The sequence below is a fragment of the Acanthochromis polyacanthus genome, chromosome 9 (genome assembly GCF_021347895.1).
Source record: "Acanthochromis polyacanthus isolate Apoly-LR-REF ecotype Palm Island chromosome 9, KAUST_Apoly_ChrSc, whole genome shotgun sequence".
NCBI lineage: Eukaryota > Metazoa > Chordata > Actinopteri > Pomacentridae > Acanthochromis > Acanthochromis polyacanthus.
The window spans coordinates 14830545-14847731 of record NC_067121.1 but is presented as its reverse complement, the minus strand read 5'-3'; the positions used below and the strand labels follow the sequence as shown (position 1 = coordinate 14847731).

Sequence of the window (17187 nt, the reverse complement as noted above, 5' to 3'; positions counted from 1 at the left end):
CACTGAATCCTATGCTTAATTTCATAATCATCATTTCATCATCATTTCATCAGGAGGAGCACTGCACACCACTATTTTATATAGACATGTTTAAGCTATGTAACAGCAGAAACACACAGCATTAAAATATCGTTTAGAAATTAACAATACATATAAAAATTAAAACATTTGGTATCTTTAATATTTGTACTTTACTGGTGAAACTTCTTCATTTTTCCTGAAATACATCTTTGTGTCAGCATTAAGGTTTATATTCTTAATGTAGAGCAAGCTAGAGTCTCACCCTCTCTGAAGGTGCAGAGCTGATTGCGGATGGAGCCGAAGGCCTCATCCTTTGACAGCGTAGCATCATCTGCAACCCTGCGCTCCACGTACACCATCATCTGTTTTTCCTGATACACAAACACAGGCTTTACTGACAATAGGAAAAATGTACACAGATACCTCAAAAGTATGTTTTTCAAAATAAAGTTGCTCATCTGCCAAACAAAAAAAATCTGAATAACTTGTAAAAACGTGAATTAAAAAGTATATATGACAGGATTGTGTGTACGGACCACAAATATGTGGGTCTGTTGGCCATTTCTGAAAGTCTGACTTCCCAAAGTACAGCTTGTTTAGGAAACATGTGGGAAAAAGGTGTCATAATAGCTTGAAACCAGACTACAGCTTTCCCCCACGTCTGACGGATTTCTTGGAACTGTTTTGTTAAGATTTGTTGCTCCTCAGTACCACATATTTTTCAGTATATGCTCAGTACCTTGACATATTTTGTAGCAGGATCATGGGTTTGTTTACTATCCACCAAAGACAAAATCGGAACTGAAATCATCCATCTTGGAGTGGTGGTTTATTCAAGATGGAAAATGTTCTCTGCATGCAAAGAAAAGATTCCTCTCTGATGCTAAAATTTTCTTATGCTTCGAAAAGCTTCTATACATCAGGAATATCTTTAAACCTGTAAGTAAAACATGCGTACATCTTTCATTAAGACAGAGAAACAGAAAATCAGGATGCTCAATCTATATTTTAAACGCAAATATGTAGAGTGCTTAACAAATATACAAAAAAGCAGAAAAAAGTAGTAAAGCACAAAAAATGAGTATAGAGTAATGAAACTGATGAACTGGCCATGTCCATACTTGAATCCTATTGAACAGATCTGGGATTTATTGAATTCAAAAATAGATCACAAAAAAGTTTCATGCAAAGCAAGCCTCTGGGAACAGCTAGAAATTATCTGAAACTCAATAACAAAAGAGATTGTGGAAAAGTACATAAAAACAATGGCAGCAAGAACGCAAACTGTTATCAGGGCCAAAGGAAGTCATAAAAATATTAACATTTTTGGTTAATATATGTGAATAACTATTTAGTTTTTCCAGTTTGTTATTTGCCTAATAAGTAACAATACAGTTTTATTTTGAAACTAATTTTTGACAGATTTCAAAAATATTTGTGTTTTCTCATTTTTATGACATGTTGTATTATAAATGTGTTAAGCACTGTATTTAAAAACCATATTTATATTGCAAATGAAGCAAAACATTGTAAGTGGTGGTTCATAAAATAAGCTGAAGTACAAGTACAAGCACAAGTACACATAGACTTCTGCATGACTTCACACACGAGATCTCAGGCGAGCCATGCAAGTAGTGTGCAGATTCGTTAGATATCAGATCACAACTAAATGTCCGTTACTTATATCTGCACTACACTGATTTGTCAACAAGTCCTAACAACCAATGGACAGTCTATACTGTAGCAGCTCAATAAAACAGAAAACTCACACTCAATTTTTCCCTGTATATCAAAAGAAATTTCTAAATCATTGGGTATAAGAGTACGCAAAATTTACATCCAAAAATCTTCTTTCCGAAACCGCAGTCTGTTTCTGTTCCTTAAGGTGCGGACACCTAAAAAGCCATAAACCTGTAAACCTAAGGTGGCTGACATTTTGTTTATGTCATAAAGAGCAGATGAACTAGACCTTTTGTGTTTACAGTGTCAGAAGCACATAAACATAAATGCAACTGCACAGGCCTCTTACAATTAGGGCTGCAACTAACGACGCGTCGACGAGTTGTCTGAGCGCGATACGTCATCAAAAGCGGAAGTGAGCGCGCAATGCAACAGAAACCACCTTCCGACCAGAGCGCGGAACACAGGCGGACGTCGGCACTGCATCGTGCATGTATTATGTATGCACGATGCAGCGTGGATGTCCACGTTATATCGTAAACATGGATGTCAGCGTTTACTATACAGCTGTATCTAAACGCAGACGTCCGCGCTGCATCGTGCATACATAAAACATGCACGATGCAGCGCCGACGTCCGTCCGTGTTCCGCGCTCCGGTGGGAAGGTGATTTCTGTTGCATTGCGCGCTCACTTCCGCTTTTGACGACGTATCGCGCTCAGACAACTCGTCAACGCGTTGTTAGTTGCAGCCCTACTTACAAGCAATGTCTTGTGATGTACAACATCAGTTGTATCTGTGATACATCAGTTTCAAACAGTGGATCTGTGTTTGTATTGTCAAAATTTGCCTTGTTAATCACAGGTTAGTATCATAATACGGTGATACTATAAAACATACGTGCTCAACAATACAATCCATCAATTGCTGTGTCCTGTACCTCTACTAGAAATCTGCAGAGCTCTTTGAAAGGTTCAACCAGGCTTTCATCTCTGATTTTCCTAATGATGAGCACATTGACTGGAGGTTTATTCCAAGTGAGCCTCTGGCTGGCTGGGTCCTGGATGTGCCTGAGACACAGATATAGACACAATTATACAATTTTTAAAAAAAACAGTCTAAGACCTAAATTAGACCCTCCAGAAAAACGCGATTATGCGATCGCATGAATTCCCGCATTAATCAGCAAATGGCGCTGATTATGCGGGGGTCAATTTTTTTCCAAAAGGCCGCATATTCCCCGCAAAACAGCGCATAATTCCAGCAAGAATCTCACATTTCCACGAAAAAAAGAGAAATATGCGGGTCCCGCTTGATTTCACAATTCCTGCATAAAATGAGAAAAATATAACCAATATAAATGGAGTTGTGAGTGAGTTTTTATGTGATGCCCAGCCTGACATCATCAGTTCGCGCATTCACACACACACTAGAATCACGAGCTGATGGGGAGCGCGGCGCTCAGAGACGAAAAACAAGAATGGCGAATGCTCAAAGATCACATTTACCTACGAATATTTCAGCCAGAGACCGGGGAAAACAGTACCCAGATTTACTGCACAAAAGTGGGGGGAAACGTTTTTGCATCCTGTGCAACATCATTCTGGAGCACCGAAGAAAGTCAACCGTGTTACAGCACTTCTCCACGACTTCTCCAGGGAGTGTGCTGTGTGAGTGCGCTGTGTGAGTGGGTGTATGTGAGTGAAGGAGCGCACCGGGGTGTGCATGCGTGTGTGTGGTTAAACGCCAATTACAATTTCTTAAAAAATGAATAGGAAACTGTTTTAACCTCAGGAAGGGATGTGTGTGTCCTAGTAACAGGATGTAGGAGAAGAATCACCTTTTTTTCCAAATTCTTACATATTTCGCATCTTTTTGCATATTTCACAACTATTCACATACTTTACAACTTTCCACAATTTCCCCACATAAAATGGCATAAAAACCCAGCATATTTGTTCGCGTAATCAAGGATTTTAGCCCGCGGAATCAAGGATTTTTGCCCGCGTTTTTCTGGAGGGTCTACTAAATATACAGTGCCTTGCGAAAGTATTCGGCCCCCTTGAACTTTTCAACCTTTCGCCACATTTCAGGCTTCAAACATAAAGATTTAAAATTTTAATTTTTTGTCACGAATCAACAACAATTGGGACACAATCGTGAAGTGGAATGAAATTTATTGGATATTTTATACTTTTTTAACAAATAAAAAACTGAAAAGTGGGGTGTGCAATATTATTCGGCCCCTTTACTTTCAGTGCAGCAAACTCACTCCAGAAGTTCAGTGAGGATCTCTGAATGATCCAATGTTGTCCTAAATGACTGATGATGATAAATAGAATCCACCTGTGTGTATTCAAGTCTCCGTATAAATGCACCTGCTCTGTGATATTCTCAGGGTTCTGTTTAAAGTGCAGAGAGCATCATGAAGACCAAGGAACACACCAGGCACACCCAGATACTGTTGTGGAGAAGTTTAAAGCTGGATTTGGATACAAAAAGATTTCCCAAGCTTTAAACATCTCAAGGAGCACTGTGCAAGCAATCATATTGAAATGGAAGGAGTATCAGACCACTGCAAATCTACCAAGACCCGGCTGTCCCTCTAAACTTTCACCTCCAACAAGGAGAAGACTGATCAGAGATGCAGCCAAGAGGCCCATGATCACTCTGGATGAACTGCAGAGATCTACAGCTGAGGTGGGAGAGTCTGTCCATAGGACAACAATCAGTCGTACACTGCACAAATCTAGCCTTTATGGAAGAGTAGCAAGGAGAAAGCCATCTCTCAAAGATATCCATAAAAAGTCTCGTTTAAAGTTTGCCACAAGCCACCTGGGAGACACACCAAACATGTGGAAGAAGGTGCTCTGGTCAGATGAAACCAAAATGGAACTTTTTGGCCACAATGCAAAACAATATGTTTGGCGTAAAAGCAACACAGCTCATCACCCTGAACACACCATCCCCACTGTCAAACATGGTGGTGGCAGCCTCATGGTTTGGGCCTGCTTTTCTTCAGCAGGGACAGGGAAGATGGTTAAAACTGATGGTAAGATGAATGGAGCCAAATACAGGACCATTCTGGAAGAAAACCTGTTGGAGTCTGCAAAAGACCTGAGACTGGGACGGAGATTTATCTTCCAACAGGACAATTATCCAAAACATAAAGCCAAATCTACAATGGAATGGTTCACAAATAAACGTATCCAGGTGTTAGAATGGCCAAGTCAAAGTCCAGACCTGAATCCAATCAAGAATCTGTGGGCAGAGCTGAAGACTGCTGTTCACAAACGCTTTCCATCCAACCTCATTGAGCTCGAGCTGTTTTGCAAGGAAGAATGGGCAAGAATTTCAGTCTCTCGATGTGCAAAACTGATAGAGACATACCCCAAGCGACTTGCAGCTGTAATTGCAGCAAAAGGTGGCGCTACGAAGTATTAATGCAAGGGGGGCGAATAATATTGCACGCCCCACTTTTCAGTTTTTTATTTGTTAAAAAAGTTTAAAATATCCAATAAATTTCGTTCCACTTCACGATTGTGTCCCACTTGTTGATTCTTGACAAAAAATTACAATTTTATATCTTTATGTTTGAAGCCTGAAATGTGGCGAAAGTTTGAGAAGTTCAAGGGGGCCGAATACTTTCACAAGGCACTGTACATAGATGTATCAGCTTGAAACAACTCTGCCTGTCCATAGAAAACTATAAAACACACAACAGACCGAAAAGAGCTATCTGTTAGCTAATCACATGGTACCTGAGGGCTGAACTACGAGGCCAGTTTGATATAGGTAAGTCGGCTCGACAAAAACTAAAACTCTTCTCAGAGTTGACAGGTATTACGAAGAAGGTTATCAACTTTCTTTTACAATTCAGGCTTTTTGCTTTAAACTCCGTCCGTGTTCACACAAAAGTAGGCATTTAACGCATCACTTAACTTCTTCTGCACAAAATGAACCGATCGTGTTCACCTGCATCAGTCAGCAGCTTGTTTTAATAGAGAACAATGGCGAACATAAAAATTTATGACAGTAAAATGCGATACGACTGGAAATTATGTAAAGCAGGAATGCTGGTCGAAAACTGTTAAATGTGCGTTAATGTATTTATTTTACCAGTCAATTTAGATGATTATTGATAACTGACAGCTGCACGATAAGTTATTACATTTTTAACTTCACATATTTAAACACGATATTGTAGTGAATTGCATTTAGGTTCGACACTGCCTCATAATGAAGGATATCACTTTAATTTGTGACCAAATCAAAGTGAAACTAATGTTACTGATTGAATATTCTCCGTAATAAATACTAATAAACGAATCAATGCTCTAATTATGTTCTATATATAAAAAAACATATTTATGCGATTTCTCCATCACCAACTCAATGCATGCTGGGTTCCAATGACAACACGATACATACAGTGCGCGATACTGTAACTCTACGGTTTAATTCATTCGTAACGCACAGACCAACATGTTTGCAGTTACAATACATTCCGTCAGTTGAGAATCTGTATCGCCTATAAATAATCATCAGTTAACACTTTGGTTAAAGGGAGACGCTTCTTTTAGCCGATTTAAATCGGAAGCTCTGAACAGAACCTGCAAGCCACCATCCTTGCACTGAAACCTCTGACTTTAGGCCCAACATACCTCGCTGACCCACTATTATCGCTTCGTAGTACAGTCCTCGGGAGTTTCGTTTTGTTTCCTTTGGATCTTTCACACACTTCACATGAAGTCAAATCCCTCACTGATCCCATGTCTTTTGAATGAAATGAAGATTATTTGACGTTCTGCAAACAGCCAAGTCATTCATTAACTGAAATGACACTTTGAAGTAACGTTCTATGGCTGAGGGTCAAATTCCAAAAAACACCAAGCTGAACAATTATCATTCTTTCTTTACCATTTGCCTCTCTCCTTTGCGTGGCGGACGACAGGTATTGGGCTGATAATTTTGGCGATGTATGTTTTCAGCTTCAGTCCAAGGAGACAGTGTGAAACCAAGTAACAATAAGCACTGTAGGCTACTCTGTAAGCCTTCCCATCTCATGTAACATCCAACCACAACATCCTCACTTTATCTTACCTCAAACAGTTACACAAACTATTCTGTGTCAATGTCCTGACAAAAACTTTGCACACACGAAGTTCGAATCATTCAGCACCCTCATGCTTACATGACTGAAGTTGGGTTGGGAAGAATACAGGCTTTGGGTCCGAAGTGAGTGGCTGGATACGGCCCATGTAGAAAGTGGGCTCTTCTGTGAGGAGCAAAAAAGAGGAGTCAAGACAATATCACCTCATGTCCCAAGCAGCAGAGCCACTGTCATTGCAGACCAGCTGACAACCTGTAGCGCAAACCTCTTAGGAGAACTTTCCGCTGTGTCGCTTGCCGAACCAGAGGGCTCCAAGTGCTCGTGTTGGCCTGGCAACCTCCGCCGCTCCATCTCCCACAGCAGCTGTTCATGACCATCCCCCCGTCGCTGCGACCTCTTCCCCTCCCGCCGTCTCCTTGGTGACTTGGACGGGTGCTCCCTGTGCTTTGAGGACCTGGTTGATTCTGACAGCTGACAAGTGGAGCCCGAGGATTGCACCGTGCCTCTGTCTGACACTGCCAAGGGCCTCAGTGATGGACTTGTCTCTGAATTCTCCATTCTGCAAGGAAGTAACATAAAAACATCTGTTAATAGTTTGACAATTTAAATAAAATGAAGTTATCTATGAGATGATTCTATGGAAATTGCTTAAGAAATTGATGAACTGAAAGTAAATGCCCACTGCTCTGACAGTAGAATAATTATCTACAAGTCTAAAGAGCCAAACATTTCTTTGCTCTAGCTTCTCAAATAAGAGGATCTGAGATTCACAGTTTTAAATTGTAAGTTCCATGTTTTTGGATTATGAACTGCTGATCATACAACACAAGCAATGTGAAGACATCATCTTAGGACTTCATGAAATATGCTAGGCATTTCAACAGTTTTTATACATTTTATAGACAAAATGGCTACTCATTTAAATAGAGAATTAAAAATGACTGTCTGCTGCATCCCTAACTTAAGAGGCCCAAAAAAGTGACAATTTCAAGGGTTACTCAATAAGTAACACAGTAGTGTCACTAATGAAAAGTACAATGAGTGGGTAGTATGTCAAATGAGTAAATATATAAAGCACCACAATGACTGATTAATGTAAACACTTTTTTCATTTTACCTATTAAAATTTGGTATATGAAACATTAAAAACAAGGTGATCACTGTTTCAGAAAGGTTTTCTCCTATATGACAAGGCAGCAAATCATTATTTTTTTGGCTTGAAAAATTACTAATCAATTTTCTATCTCTCTCTCTCTCTCTCTCTCTCTCTCTCTCTCTATACATATATATATATACACATATATATATGAAGAGTTCATTTGCAAAAACAGGTAACTCCGTTGTATAAATTTTCAGAAAACTCATTTTTTATTGTTTACTTGAGATAAAATAATAAGGCTAACAATTTTTTTTCTATTTTGTCATGTATTTTTCTACTGAGTCAAATCCACTCAACTTCAGTTTGATTGATATTATCTCAAGTAAACAATTAAAAAAAGTTTTCTGAAAATTTATCAAAACGGAGTTATCTGTTTTTGCAAATAAACTCTTCATACACACACACACACACACACATACATACATACATACATACATACATACATACATACATACATATATATGCTGCTTATTGTCCTACCAATTGGGGCAAACGGATTCTCAGAACTAACTTCAGGTTTAACTGAATAGAAATAGATTCTTTTATCATTAAAGTAGATTAGTAGTAGTTTCTTATAGTCTTACAGCACTACGTTGATTTATTTATGCTGTTGTACTATCATATTCCAACATGACCTTAACTACCAAACTAATAAAATACATCAAACAAACAATAAGGTCTATAATTCTATATTTAACGTGACATTCACCCCAGATACTAGAGTGCTTGATGGAGTACGATAACATTGTGTTTATGACACACTACAGATAGTAAAGCAGCACTCAGAGACTAACACAGCTGACTAACTGCCAGAAGTATCGGTTCTCACTCTCAGTCTTAATAACTGCTGATTTATGGACAGCTAACGTTATCTAGCAATAGCAAACTAGTAAACTCGTATGAACCACCGCGAAACTGAACGAAATGAAGGCTTACTTTGTCACAAACAAGCAATTAGTTCATATCGATACTAGTTCACGAAGGCTCGTGTGTCTTTCGATGCTACTAAACGTCTGTTTACAGAGTAAAGCTTCCCTCAAAGCGTTAAAACACAAACATTATAAAACCAGGGCGGAAGTGACGTTGTGGGTGCACCTTGAGCGGCTCTCTGCGCATGTGCAGTGTTGAGTTAAATATACAGCGCTATGTTTTCCCTGCTGGTCATATACAGAACTACACCTACACACAGCAAGATGAACGCAGTGGCAGTACAGCATTGAACTATAGAATGTGAACTAATCATCACTCTGCACTTCAATTTTACATCTATTAAGCTACAAACTGAAATTTGCATGAAAATAAAGTGACCAACAGCTTAGAATAATGCTATTAATCACAGCAATAATGAATGTAACCAGATGTGCCAAAAAGTGATAGTCTAAAAAACGCTAATGATTGTCTATTAACTTTATATTTATTGTGAAAGCAAAGATATGTCTTTGGGAAATTCCTTTTAACCAAATAACTGTGATCAAAAATTCCAATTTACAACTTACATGCAATATTATAATTCGGATAGTTTCGGCTGTATGTGCTGAGTATCTCTATTATCCTAACAAAAAAGACAAACAGCGTAATATAATAAAGAAATTATTTCTTTTGCAATCATCTTGTTTTTGATGCTCTAGAAACATTTCAATTACAATGTAGGGGTAAGCAGAAAACTGCATTGTATGAACTGAATTAGTCCTTTAAACCTATTTCAACTGATAAATCAAACTGGTTATAAAGCGCAGCACAGAGCATGTAAGATAATGCAGTGATGTGGTGATATTTGCTCCCATGGACACCAGTTAATAAATATTTTTAATTTGATGTTATCCTTTACAGTTATCCTTGACAGTAAGAAAAAAAAATCTGTCCTGGTCAGGATCTTACAGCTGGTCACATTGAATCCTTATCTACACATCACACAGTTGAGCTGTCACACACAGTCACACTTCTTTCTGTCCTGCAGCGCAGGGATAGGAGCCGTCCACCACCAATGTTTTGTTGTTCATTGAGGCAAACATGGATCATCCACTTCATAGTGGATGATCCATGTTTGTCAGAATGGCCTCCATCTTGCTCAGTGCACGTCTCTCCACCTCTCCAATGTGCTCAATCTGATTCCAACCACAGAGCCAGCTTTTTTAATCAGTTTGTTCAGATGCCTTGCATCTTTGCTTTTTATACTGCCTCCCCAGCAGACTGCAGCATAAAACAAGACACTTGCTACCACGGACTGATAAAATATCTGCAGCATCTTACTGCAGATGTCTAATGATCGAAGTCTTCTGAGGCAAAACAGTTGGTTCTGGACCTTTTTGTAGATGAAGTCTATTTTTTTTGACCAGTCCAACTTATTATCAAGGTGGACACCTAAATATTTATACGATGTCACCACCTCGATGTCCACGCCACAAGTGTTCACTGGCTGAAAAGGGGGTTTGGATCTGCAGAAATCTAAGATCACTTCCTTTGTCTTTGAGGTGCTGAGTAGCAGGCAGTTTTACTGACTCCAGTCACTGAAGGCATTTATCAGATTCCTGTATTCGGCTTCATGTCCATTTCTGATACATGCCACGATAGCAGTATCATCAGGTTATTTCTGAATATGGCAGGAGTCAGTGCTGTATTTGAAGTCAAATGTAATACAGTGTGAACAGGAATGGAGCCAGGACTGTTCCTTGTGGAGCCCCAGTTCTGCTCATTAATGTCCCAGAAATACAGTTCCCCAGCCTGACAAACTGTGGCCTTCCTGTCAGGTAATCTATGATCCAAGAAACACAGGAAAGATCCACTCCCATCTCTGTGAGCTTGTCTTTGAGGATGGTCAGTTGGATGGAGTTGAATGCATTTGAAAAATCAAAGAATATGATTCTCACATAAACTCCAGGTTCCTCCAGATGAGACAGGGCACAGTGAAGCATGAAGAGGATGGTATCATCCACTCCACTGTGTTCTTTATATGCAAACTGTAGGGAATCGAGTTTGTCTTTGACCTCAAGCCTCAGTAGGTGTAAAATCAGCCACTCCAGAGTTTGCATGATTTGTGAGGTAAGGGCGATAGGTCTGCAGTCATTTAGTTCAGCCGGACATTCGTTTTTTAGTACCAGTACAATACAGGATGTTTTGCATGGAGCAGGCACCTGCCCCAGCTGTAGACTCAGGTTGAAGATCCTGTGGAGAGGTTGTGCAGCACAGTCTTTAAGCAGCCTTGGACATACACCATCTGGGCATTCCCAGAGCAAAGTCTCTCAAGCTACAACATCACCCCTGTCTCTATGACAGAGAAGGGTAGAGGTGCTAGAAGGGAAGTGGCTGTAGCTGTGGAGACATGTGTAGGAGACAGGGAGGGAGAAGGAGGAGCTGTAGTAGGGATTTCCATATGTTGAGGAGAAGAAGGGGGAGCAGCAGTAGAAGTAAGTGTGTCCACGGTATCAAATTTGTTGAAGAACAGGTTGAGTTTGTCAGCTCTTTCCACATCACCCACTATTGGTTCCCTTGTCTTTTTATTGTTGTGTCCAGAGATGGTACTGATTCCTCTCCACACATCACAGATTTTGCTGTATTGAAAATTCCTTGTTGATACAAGGTGACAGGTACACCACTAATACAATACTGTGACTGAGAGAGAGAGTACACCAGACAAATGAGTTCATGCATTACACATGTTTACTGTTATTACTACACTCTGATGTGTGTCCACTCACATTTACATTTTAGTCCAATGCCATGAATTAAAACCAAACCAAATTTAAATCCACTAAGCTGGTTTTCTGTTTACAGTCATATCCTGAAGACACAGTTTATTTGCTCTCTTTCTAGCTCGCAGGCCTACTCGCTCTCTGCTGCAAGTTGTTCTATGTTGGAATTGTCAGCAGCTTTCCAATTTGAATGCATAATGCTCCACAATGGAATGAGACTGTGCGTACTTTCTGCATCAGTCACATCAGTTGCCTGTCTGTTTTGTCTGCGCTTGGGTTCTTCTACCTCTCCCCGTAACAGCAATCGCATAGCTAATAAATCCAAAATCTAAACATTATTGCCCTTTCTTTGTGTGTGCCATGCCCTGAGTGTTGCAACAGTCATTGGTAAATGAACCTTCATTTCCTTTTCAAGTCAGCTTCTTTATAGGTAATTTGACAGAAGGAAGGAGAAAAATAAGAAGAAAAGCACTCAGAGCGCAGTACTCCACCAAGGCTGCTCAGTCATTGTATGATTTCCGATGGATTAAATCTTTCAACAATTCGTGGTCCACAGCAGTGGATTTGTAGTAGGATCGCAATCATGTGATCATCAACTGGCAGTTGACGTAGTGTACACTTGTTGTTATACTTACAGTGACACTGTGCTATCTCGCAATGACACAGAAATTTTTAACAAATCCATGCATCCAGACTATAAGCTGCATCACTGCCAAAATCTAATCGCTTGGTCCTTGTGTCATTTTTGACCTTCCCTTGAAAACTTCATCCAAATCCAATTTTGAGTAATGTTGCAAACAGACAGGCAAACCAATAACAATCATCACATAACTAAAGATAAAAATTATTTGTGCCTATGAAATGCAGCATATGAAGAGTCATAAAATAGAATCATATCAAAATTGTACTTTTTCTCAGTAAATAAGTAAATTAGTATTTGTAACATTTCTGCAGTTAATCATAACCAATCCTCATTAAAGCTACAGTATGCAGGATCAGTTAACCCTTTACGCTTCAGTGCGTCGTAGGTGTACCGCCGGCGGTACACCTACTAATTTGTATAGGAATTTCAAGAATGTCCGACGGCTGCAAACACGATTATACAAACACTATACGCTGATGGAAAGCTTAGATTCTCATGAATCCGCCGGTATAAACCACTTTCAGATGTGATTACCACAGCGGGTGAGAAAAACACATTTGTCCGACAAAAACGAATATTCATCCATCCGTTCTCTATACACGGCTGAGCACACAGCGCGACTCACATTTCCGGGTTCATTATTACACACAGAAAAAAAGATTCCACAAAAAACGGCCATAATCCAACCTTTTACATCCAGACAACACAAGCCAGTAAACTATTTTGTCCAAAACATGTCCTGAAGTCGGTATAAAATCCACGAATCGGTCGTTTTCAAGGAAATGCACCTCGTGATGTGCGTTCAATATTTCCTGTATTTTTCGTCATTTTTTTTATTTAAAAATAGAATATTAGTGATTTTTTGTACTGAAAACGGCTGGAATTGACTGAAGCTTAAAGGGTTAAACAAGTAGGGAATAGTCATCGCATGCAGACTCAGTGTGAAGCTTTCTGTACCATTATTCTTTTACAGAACTGGTTTGTGGTTCAAGCGTTACTCTGATATTACAACTTGACATTGTGTAGAACAGAGTAGTTTGTCTTAGATGAGCTTGCAATCAAGCTTTTCATATGGGAGTTCAAATTGGCATGTTAATACCCCTAAGAAGGTTAACTGTACACTGACCAAACTAAGGCAAAGTGTGAAAAATGTTGAAGTATAAACATTTTGAATTTTGGCAAAACATTTTATTTTCCAGCAACATTTGCAATAAATCACTTAGAGAACAATTTGTTATGAAATACATTTAACATTTACAAGCATTATTTGAAAAAAAGCTGTTAAATGTAATTTGTAGTTAGATTTTTATCAATTGCTGGCTTCAAGGTTGAGAATGATTCTTAAAGCAATATACTAATAAGCAACATTAAAAAATAAAAAGACTGTAATACCAGTGTATTATCCCCTGAGGGACTTTGTGTGTGACCAAACATTTCTTGGTGCTTGTCACTACAGACTAAATCTGTCTGTTTTGTGGGTGGGAAATTTCAGTTAAATCATTTGCAGGTGAAAAGCAGAAGTGCAACAAACGTTGATTAAAAAATGGGCACGGTGAAGCATGAAGAGGTTGACATTATCCACTTCATGCTGGTTTATACCTCGTCGACCTCAAACACCCAGGTGAGAGAGTTTTCTGCTGTAAGTGTAACAGCAGTTTAATAGGTTCCCAGGGAAGAGACTGAGATCCTCAAAATACAGGCTTAGGAACAGTTTCTACTAATGGCCCATCAGAGTCCTGAACTCCTATGAACACCTATCTACCTGAATGCACAATGTCACTTTTTGCTGCTTTCGTGCAATTTCCTAAAATATTTATCCCATTCTACGGGTTCTTATTCCATTTCATTTACCTCCTGTTATGCTTGAAATGTTCATTGATGTGGTTATAATGTCCTGTTGGACTCTGTACATTGTGCACTGCAGTTTTACGGCAGTGAGGGAGGTTGGGGCGGCAGTTGGCGACAGTTGAATTAAAACGCGCATTAACACAGCTGGACGGTGTGGCTCAATGACGTGTATATATATACACACGTGGACAAAATTGTTGGTACCCCTCAGTTAAAGAAGGAAAAACCCACAATTCTCACTGAAATCACTTGAAACTCACAAAAGTAACAATATATAAAAATTTATTGAAAATTAAATAATCAAAATCAGCCATCACTTTTGAATTGTTGATTAACATAATTATTTAAAAAAACAAACTAATGAAATAGGGCTGGACAAAAATGATGGTACCCATAACTTAATATTTTGTTGCACAACCTTTTGAGGCAATCGCTGCAATTAAACGATTTCTGTATTTGTCAGTGAGCGTTCTGCAGCTGTCAACAGGTATTTTGGCCCACTCCTCATGAGCAAACAGCTCCAGTTGTCTCAGGTTTGATGGGTGTCTTCTCCAAATGGCATGTTTCAGCTCCTTCCACATATGTTCAATGGGATTCAGATCTGGGCTCATAGAAGGCCACTTTAGAATAGTCCAACGCTTTTCTCTCAGCCATTCTTGGGTGTTTTTGGCTGTGTGTTTTGGATCGTTGTCCTGTTAGAAGACCCATGACCTGCGACTGAGACCAAGCTTTCTGACACTAGGCAGCACATTTCTCTCCAGAATGCCTTGATAGTCTTCAGATTTCATCGTACCTTGCACACTTTCAAGACACCCTGTGCCAGATGCAGCAAAGCAGCCCCAAAACATTACTGAGCCTCCTCCATGTTTCACCGTAGGGACAGTGTTCTTTTCTTCGTATGCTTGGTTTTTGAGTCTATGAACATAGAGTTGATGTGCCTTACCAAAAAGTTCCAGTTTGGTCTCATCTGTCCAAAGGACATTCTCCCAGAAGCTTTGTGGCTTGTCAACATGCATTTTTGCAAATTCCAGTCTCGCTTTTTTATGAGTTTTTTTCAGCAGTGGTGTCCTCCTTGGTCGTCTCCCATGAAGTCCACTTTGGCTCAAACAACGACGAATGGTGCAATCTGACACTGATGTACCTTGGCCTTGGAGTTCACCTTTAATTTCTTTGGAGGTTGCTCTGGGCTCTTTGGATACAATTCCAACGATGCGTCTCTTCAATTTGTCATCAATTTTCCTCTTGCGGCCACGTCCAGGGAGGTTGGCTACTGTCCCGTGGGTCTTGAACTTCTGAATAATATGAGCCACTGTTGTCACAGGAACTTCAAGCTGTTTAGAGATGGTCTTATAGCCTTTACCTTTAAGATGTTTGTCTATAATTTTTTTTCGGATGTCCTGGGACAATTCTCTCCTTCGCTTTCTGTTGTCCATGTTCAGTGTGGGCTGAAAATTTTTTGTGCGCGAGCTGGAAGTGTGTCCTCTTTTCAGAGAAACAGAATATGGTCACCCCAGAGTCCAACCCTCATCACATCCACCGTTTGAAATACACTCTCGGTTGCAGCGCCACCTGGTGGATGGACAGGAAATGCTCTATAACTGCTCTGAACATGCTTCAATCTGGCTGAAATGTTACATGTGTGATCAGACTCTGGTCCAGATGCCATTCAGAGGCTGACATACACTCTCAGTCACAATACCACCTGGTGGACGTGCGTGGATTCGCCGACCAGCGTGGATGCGAGGACCCATCCATCGCTGCTTGCAGCTTTAATTATTAATGTCCGAGCACCGAGGGTGCCCAGGACAGGCGGTGCAAGGGCACCGACTGTCCAAGGCACCAGCGGTGCCAAGGACCCTATTGAAACCCTAGGGTTTATTATTAGGGTCCGAGCACCGAGGGTGCGCAGGACAGGCGGTGCAAGGGCACCGACTGTCCAAGGCACCAGCGGTGCCTAGGACCCTATTGAAACCCGAGGGTTTATTATTATTATTATTATTATTATTATTAGGGTCCGAGCACCGAGGGTGCGAAGGACAGGCGGTGCAAGGGCACCGACTGTCCAAGGCACCAGCGGTGCCTAGGACCCTATTGAAACCCGAGGGTTTATTAGGGTCCGAGCACCGAGGGTGCGAAGGACAGGTGGTGCAAGGGCACCGACTGTCCAAGGCACCAGCGGTGCCAAGGACCCTATTGAAACCCTAGGGTTTATTTTTATTTATTTATTTTTTTTCTCCCGTAAAGTAAATTGGCTTTTTGGCGGCCTTATCATACTCCAAAACGCGTGAAATTTGGCATGCACATCAGGACTGGCGAAAAATTTGATATTTTATGGGAGTTGCGCATGTGCGTGGCAAAATGGCTCTATAGCACCACCTGCAAACTTGAAAAAGTAGTCATTAGGCCAACTGCCACAATGTTTCATGTACAGCTACAATATTTGGTGGGCATATGCAGAACATCAGGACACACCATAAAGTCAATTACAGCCACGCCCTAAACCCAACAGGAAGTCGGCCATCTTCAATTTGCTGTAAATTTTTCAAACTTAATCGCTCCTCGAGAAATGAATTGCCTTTTTGGCGGCCTTATCATATTCCAAAACGCGTGAAATTTGGCGTGCACATCAGGACTGGCGAAAAATTTGATATTTTATGGGAGTTGCACATGTGTGTGGCAAAATGGCTCTATAGCGCCACCTGCACACCAAAAAGTCAATCACAGCCACGCCCTAAACCCAACAGGAAGTCGGCCATCTTCAATTTGCTGTAAATTTGTCAAAATTAATTTCTCCCGGCAAATGAATTGCCTTTTTGGGGGCCTTATCATAAACCAAAACGCGTGAAATTTGGCGTGCACATCAGGACTGGCGAAAAATTTGATATTTTATGGGAGTTGCACATGTGTGTGGCAAAATGGCTCTATAGCGCCACCTACAAAATTGAAAAAGTGGTCATTAGGCCAACTTCCACAATGTTTCATTTACAGCTACAATATTTGGTGGGCATATGCACCACATCAGGACACACCAAAAA

General features: G+C 40.3%; 1 protein-coding gene across 1 annotated transcript in view; it reads right to left on the bottom strand.

Moving 5' to 3' along the window:
* nadkb (NAD kinase b) overlaps positions 1-9056 on the bottom strand; it is a 47325-nt gene extending 38269 nt beyond the window's left edge. The window contains 5 exon segments of the mRNA XM_051953433.1: positions 284-392; positions 2641-2770; positions 6895-6978; positions 7079-7372; positions 8909-9056. Coding sequence (XP_051809393.1) covers positions 284-392; positions 2641-2770; positions 6895-6978; positions 7079-7371 — 616 coding nt within the window. The 5' untranslated portion in view covers position 7372; positions 8909-9056.
* Between the last annotated feature and the right edge of the window lie 8131 nt (positions 9057-17187).